The sequence below is a fragment of the Chrysochloris asiatica genome, unplaced genomic scaffold (assembly GCF_000296735.1).
Source record: "Chrysochloris asiatica unplaced genomic scaffold, ChrAsi1.0 scaffold00036, whole genome shotgun sequence".
Taxonomy (NCBI): Eukaryota; Metazoa; Chordata; class Mammalia; order Afrosoricida; family Chrysochloridae; genus Chrysochloris; species Chrysochloris asiatica.
The window spans coordinates 1,439,689-1,447,071 of record NW_006408554.1 but is presented as its reverse complement, the minus strand read 5'-3'; the positions used below and the strand labels follow the sequence as shown (position 1 = coordinate 1,447,071).

General features: G+C 39.6%; 1 protein-coding gene across 1 annotated transcript in view; it reads left to right on the top strand.

Annotated features, from left to right (window-relative positions):
• Nucleotides 1-7,037, top strand: part of GDAP1 (ganglioside induced differentiation associated protein 1) — a 19,004-nt gene extending 11,967 nt beyond the window's left edge. Inside the window, exons 4-6 of the mRNA XM_006860004.1 lie at nucleotides 1,914-2,008; nucleotides 5,509-5,623; nucleotides 6,607-7,037. Coding sequence (XP_006860066.1) covers nucleotides 1,914-2,008; nucleotides 5,509-5,623; nucleotides 6,607-6,989 — 593 coding nt within the window. The 3' untranslated portion in view covers nucleotides 6,990-7,037. The remainder of the gene's footprint in view (nucleotides 1-1,913; nucleotides 2,009-5,508; nucleotides 5,624-6,606) is intronic.
• The last annotated feature ends 346 nt before the right edge of the window (nucleotides 7,038-7,383 follow it).

Sequence of the window (7,383 nt, the reverse complement as noted above, 5' to 3'; positions counted from 1 at the left end):
CTGACCCTAAGGTTCGCAGCCCGATTCGTAACCACTACGCTACCAGAGCTCCTTACTACTACTAGGTGGCTAGGTGGCTAATATTCACTCATTTTTGAGACCTAACTTGTCTCATGGTCATTTAGAGAAGACTGGGAATAGGGTGTTGAGTGCTTCATGTATGTACATACACTGGTTGATTAACCTGTGCTTCAGCAGTTCAGCTGGATAGTCCAACACTTCAGTTATCTGTGGTGGTGGTGGTTAGGTGCTGTGAAGTCGGTTCCAATTCATAGCAACCCTGCATAGGGTTTCCGAGGTTGTGAATCTTTATGGGAACAGAAAGCCTCTTATTTCTCCCACACAACAGCTGGTAGTTTTCAACTGCTGAACTTGAGTTTAGCATCCTAACTTGTAACCACTATGCTACTAGAGAGCCTTTCAGTTTTCTATAGACCTGATTTTCTTCCTGTAGGCTTTGAGGGCCAAACTTGGATAAAATTCTAAGAATGTAGAAAAGCAAAGATAGTTCCGTGAACAGATGGACTGAGAATCAGGAAAGCTGGATACTGTTTGGTATTAGGTATAACTGAGTAAATATTTCTGGTTCTTATCTATCTATCTATCTATCTATCTATCTATCTATCTATCTATCTATCCCAGGTCTATAGTCTTCACAGCATCTTGTTGACATTTTATGACCTCTTCCCACCCCCTATTTTAAGATAACAAATAAGACTATGAAAGTTTCAGAAGCTTTTCCAAGGCCACATTACAAGTCAGTGGTTGAGTTAGAACTTAAATCCAGGTCTTCTGATTCCAAAAACAGTTTTCTCCATGACATCATACTTCTCCTTGGTCATTCTCTTGTTCAGTAAGTTATTTTCCTCCTACTATCTCCTTTCATGTTCTCTCCTCTCCTTCCTTGCCCTTTTCTCTTCTTCCTTCCCTTCCTTTCTCAACTACCCAGCCCTCTTCTCCTGCTTCTCCCATTCACCTTCCTTTCTTTCCCCTCAGAAGTATTGTTTGGAACCAATATTCTGGCTAAAATTCTATCACTTGCAATTATTACTTTTTAAATAAGGCTTTTCTCTCCCCACTCATACAGAATTTCATTGTAGAAAACTCAAAATGTATTGGAAAGTAGAAAACTGATCTTCACTCTGCACCTATCATGTGCTTAGCATTGCTTTAAGTGCTTTTCGCTTGATCCTCATTTTATGGACTCCTGCTGTGGTGCTGTAAAATCTTCACTGGACTGTGAACCACAAGGTCAGCAGTTCAAATCCACCAGCTATTCCTTGGAAACCCTACACAGGGTCGCTATAAGTTGGAACTGACTTGATGGCACTTAACAACAATATGCAGCCCACCACCTACCCTTTGCTATTGAGTCAATTCACACTCATAAAGATCCTGTAGGACAGAGGCCTTCTTAGAGTTTCTGAGGCTGTAATCTCTAGGGGAGCAGGTAGCCTCATTGTTCTCCCACTGAGTGGCTGGTGGGTTTGAACCACTAACTTTGTGGTTAGTAGCCCAATGCTTAGCCCACTGTGCCACTAGATCTCCTATCCAATGCAGCAGATTTACTCTTAGATTTTTGTTTTATAGATGAGGAAACTGAGGCATAAAGATGAGGAAACTGAGGTATACAGAGAGTAGTCCAAGGCAGAGATGGGACTCTGAACCTATTGTCTTAAAACCAAGTGTCCTCGCTTGTCCTTATTTCTGTTGTTGTTATCAAGTGCTGTTGAGTTGGTTCTGACTCATAACGACCCTTATAGGGTTTCTGAGGAGTAGCTGGCAGGTTTGAATTGCTGAGCTTGTGGTTTGAAGTCCACTCCTGATTCCACAGTGCCCACACCAAGAGTCCTGTTTCTGATATAGAAGGGAGAAAATAACTTTTACTCTTTCAAAAATGTTTTTATTGTCAGGCCAAATAGGTAACACAGAATCTGAACTCAAGAAGCTTGCTGAAGAAAATCCAGATTTACAAGAGGCATACATTGCAAAACAAAAGCGACTTAAAGTAAGTAAACCAGGGCTTCCTTCATTTGACATCCGTTATTTGCATTAAATTATTTTTTTATAAGAGACTAGTATTTTAAAACACATTCTTTTAAATGCAGCAGTTCGCTAGTACACATGCTACCATGATTTATGCTTTGTTTTTAGAAAGAATTATCTTTATTAGATTTTTGATATCACATCTGATATCAATTCTTTAAAAAGCAGATGTTATACATGCTGATTTCTTTAGAAAGTTATAAAACCTAAAAGCAAGTTAAATGAACCAGGAGCCTGTGCTTTCAGGGATTCCTACCACTTGAGAGCCTATGTCCTGCACTCATTATACACGGGTTTACAAAACTCAATGTGGAGCCTTTCCCTCTGGCCCCATACAGGAGCAATGCTCTGTTCACCAGTTATGGTCAGTTTTTCTCTTTTTTCTGATTCTTTTTCCATGTACCAACGTGGTGACAAGCTTCTACAATCAAAATTATAGCAGACATTCACATTTTCCACTCTCTTTCTGCTTGCTATCTTTTTTTTTTTTTTTAACCCTATCTCAGCAAAATAAGCTTCTCAAAGCAATATCTATACATACTACTACCGTCTTAAGTTTCCACTCACTGCAATCAGATTTTGCCCTCATTTCTGACCCCCTGTTATACATTCATTTAAGGCCCAAAGAAGGACAAAGATCTCTTCAGAGAGACTAAAGGAACAAAGGTAACACAAGAGCTTGAGTGTCAAGTATAAAATCCATAAGAGAATCAGAGAATAAATTAGGGAAGACCTAGAACACCATGCTGAATTTGGACTAGATCTTGTAGGCAATCATGTCTGAAGTTAGCTTACTGAAGTTAGCCAATTTTTGAGTTAGAAAAGATAGAAACATTTTGGTAAAAGTGTGCTGAATGGTTTGGAAGCAGTAAGACCTTTTGGTGAATTGTATTCTATCCAGGCAGGCAGAAATGAGAGTCTAAACCGTTGGACTGGTAAGGAAGTGAAGAATTAATAAGGTTTTAAACAATTGGGATATATGGGGCTAGTTCATGAAGTTATGTGTGAAGTGTGAGGCTTCTAACATGATTTGGGCCATGATATACTGCTGTCACATGAGCACTAGACTGCTAACCACAGCATTAGTGATTTCAAACCTACCAGCTGCTCCTTGGAAACCCTATACAGGATGGCTATGAGTCAGAACCAACTCGATGGCACTTAATGACAACATCAGTATGATTCCTAGGTTTCTGGGACAATTGGGTTGATGGTAGTATAGGCAAGTAAGATTGTTACTGTGAGAACAGGTGGTGGAGGAGTGGGGATGGCAGGGATGATAATGAATAAGGTTTTAGACATGTAGTATCTCAGGCTCCTGGGGAACATTTAGCTTTTGATATCTAGTTGTTGTTGTTAAGGGCTGTTGAGTCAGTTCTGACTCATAGTGACCCTATCTAGGATTTTCGAGGCTGTGATTCTTTGTGGGAGCAGAAAGCCTCATCTGTTTCCTGCGGAGTGACTGGTGGGCTTGTACCAATGACATTGGGGTTCACAGTCTAGTGCTTATGGTACAGAGCCACCATATTCCCCATGATATCTAGTAGGAAGTTGTATATGAAAATAGATTGGTCTGGGCTACCGGTACAGATATTTAGTTTTCAGCATAGAAAACAAGCAAATGAAAAGTAAAATAACAAGAAAATCAGCAATAGTAAAAAATGAAGATTGGATTATGGGAGCACCAATATCTAAAGCAGGTTTGAAACTTTTTTTAGGGTAATAAAAAACATTCTTATCAATGGAGAAAAGGTTGAAGTTGTCAAGGACTTCATTCTTCTTGGATCAACTATCAACACTCATGGAAGCAGCAGTCAGGAAATCAAATGACGTGACATATTGCATTAGGCAAATCTGCTGCACAAGACCTTTTTAAAGTGCTGAAAAACAAAGATGTCAGCTTGAAGACTAAGGTGTGCTTGACCCAAGCCATGGTATTTTCAATATCCTCATATGCATGTGAAAGCTGGACAGTAAATAAGGAAGACCATAGAAGAATTGATGCATTTGAGTTATGGTATTGGAGGACAATAGTGAAAGTGCCATGGGCTGCCAAAAGAACCAATAGATCTGTGTTGGAAGAAGTACAGCCTAGAGTGCTCCTTGGAGGCCAGGGTGGCCAAACTTCGTCTCTCATACTTTGGTCATATTGTCAAGGGGGACTAGCCACTGGAGAAGGATATCATATATGGTAAGGTGGAGGGTCAGAGAAAAAGAGGAAGACCCCCCAACGAGATGGATTGGCCAAGTAGCAGCATTGATGGACTCAAGTGTGGCAATAATAGTGAGGTTGGACCAGGATCGGGCAGTGTTTCGTTCTGCTGTGGATTAGGTTCGCTATGAGTTGGTACCAACTTGATGGCACCTAACAACAACAACAACAACAACAATCCTTGTTGAAAATTTGATAAAAGTTATGAACACTGTCAACAGAGATATATACATATTGTTATATTCTTAGTGTAAAATCTAGAGGCTCATGGAACTCCTACTTAATGCAAGAATTTCCAAGGGACATGGATCTCATATTAAGATAGATTGTTGTTAATGATGATCGAGAAGGACTCCATAAAAAAAGACTGGGAAATAGAAGGTTGACAATGGGAAGAATCAAGTGATAGCAATTGAAGGAAGGAGAGAAATTTAAGATGCTAGAGAGAAATTAAACAAAATGTGGACTACAGCATGGGGATTAGGTTTGGTTATTGGGTGTTTTGGTGGGTTTAGTCAGAGAGATTCTAACAGATCTGTGAGGATCATTGAAAGTCAGAATGGCTCTCTGCTGAACCCCCAGAACTCTCCCTTCTCCTTCCTCTCCATTTCTCAATTCCCACCCCAAATTCTTTGTCATTTTTTCCCTATTTCCTTTTGCTTTCAAAATTTTTATTTGCCCTGATCTTAGCCCCCACTAGTGGCATCCAATGGCATTAATGAAGAATATTTAGCAAAGTGAGTATAGTCTAAGGAGCCCTGGAGGCATTGCAGGATAAGCATAAAGTCAGCAGTTCAAACCTACCAGCCTCTCCTCAAGAGAACGATGAAGCTGTCTGCTGCCATAAAGGTTTACAGTCTTGGAAACGTTTTGGAATCCACTGTATGGCTTTGGATTTGGTTTGAGTTTGGGAGTGTAAGCTAGGCTTGAAAAGGTTGTCACTTCTGCCAGAATGCCATTCTTGAGTTGGATGTAAGCGGGATCTCATGCTATGTGGCTCTTCATCTGACACCACAGTAATTGTCAGGTAATAGTAGTCTGGATTCTAGGGCATTTTCCCAGCTGAGATATTTTCCCCTCAACTTTGCTTTTCGTTTAGCAATGTTATTCTATTTTCGCTATTGTCCAGAATAAACAAGCTTTAATTCTTTAAAAATTTATACCTACTTTGCTCTCTGCCTCTTTTTTTATAGACATGAATAACTTTTTCATTTATCTTTTCTTCTTATTTATTTATTTTTTTTGATTAGTCAAAGCTGCTTGACCATGACAATGTCAAATATTTGAAGAAAATTCTTGATGAGTTGGAGAAGGTTCTGGATCAGGTGGAAACAGAGTTACAAAGAAGAAATGAAGAAACCCCAGGTAGGTTCTCATTTATATATTATTTTCTCTTTTATTCAATATTCACCAAGATAATTATGAGAACATTCTTATTTTGTACCAAAAATCTTTTGTCATTTGTTTGTTGTTACTGTTATTCAGTGATTTAGTAGCAAATAATTACAGCAAAAGCCAGACATCTACTTGAAACTCATTCTTCATCTATCTAAATGAAATATGACTGATGATACAATTTTCCGTACAATTTAAATAATAGTTGGAAGATTATTTCTACCTAATACACATAGAAATTTTTAGTTACAGTTGTGAGTTTAGTTGAATGATTTGAGTAAATGCTCCCTGTAAGATTTTCCTTTGGTTGGTGGAAAGGGCACTTGCAATCTAAAATAAAGTACAGAATGAGTACCTACACATAGGTATCTGCAAACCTGGCTGCAGGGCTGATGCAGGGAGGGCATCCATGTACCTGTGAGCCTAACGTCATGATCAAGACATTGCCTAGATGTGCACATATGGGTATTTTGCATTACTCTAATTGACAACAAGCTTGAAGTCTTGAAGTCGGCTTCACAAGAAGGACCCTTTTCTACTTTAGATAAATGACTGAAAGCAGGAAAGCCATCTTGATGGCTTTCCTAAAGCACACATGTTGTTTTCCAGAACAGAAAGAAGTGTCTGTTAACTTCTCAGGCTCCCCAGTCCTGAGTCCTTAACAAAATGATAGGTAGGTTTTGAGCTCAAGTAGCTTCAGTTTCACCTGGGGACCTGAGTAACTAACAGATGTCAAACAAGTCTCCCTTAACTTGCGATACATTTGTATGGACTTTTTTTTTTTTTTTTTTTTGGCATAGAATTATTTGCTGAGGGCAGTTGTCAATAAAATGCATCATGACCTTCAGTTTTACTAAACTATACTCACCCTTAGGGCTGAGACCACAGATACCTGCGAGGGTCTGTCTGTCTGGTGCTTGCTTCTAATTCTCCTTGTCCATTCCTCTGTCTAGAAGAGGGCCGCCAGCCTTGGCTCTGTGGAGAATCCTTCACCTTGGCAGATGTCTCACTTGCTGTCACTTTGCATCGACTGAAGTTCCTGGGGTTTGCGAGGAGAAACTGGGGAAATGGAAAGCGACCAAACTTGGAAACCTATTACGAGCGTGTCTTAAAGAGAAAAACATTTAACAAGGTTTTAGGACATGTCAACAATATATTAATCTCTGCAGTGCTGCCAACAGCATTCCGGGTGGCCAAGAAAAGGGCCCCAAAAGTTCTTGGCACCACTCTTGTGGTTGGTTTGCTAGTAGGAATGGGATACTTTGCTTTTATGCTTTTCAGAAAGAGACTTGGCAACGTGATATTAGCACTTAGACCAAGACCAAATTATTTCTAGGCTTACAGCGACCTGGAGGTGGCAATCCATCCAACCATTCAGCTAAACACTTGTCTACTCTTCTAGGCCCATTGAAGAATTATTCTGGGCATCTAGCAAAAAGCATAATTTACTTTACTCTTTGGGTTAGTTTATGTGAGGAGAGGAGGCCATGAAAATGTTTTGTGGGCTAGTAACTTTGCAGTGTGGTGTGCTATAGGATAAGCACTGGTACTAAAAGGTCTATTTGAACCACAAGGTCAGCAGTTCAAATTCACCAGTTATTCTTCAGAAACCTTCTAGAGGGTTACTATGAGTTGGAACTAACTCCACAGTACTTAGCAACAACAACAACAACTTTGTGATTGCTTATTTGCAAACCTAAACTAACTTATTCCTATAAAACATGCAAGGT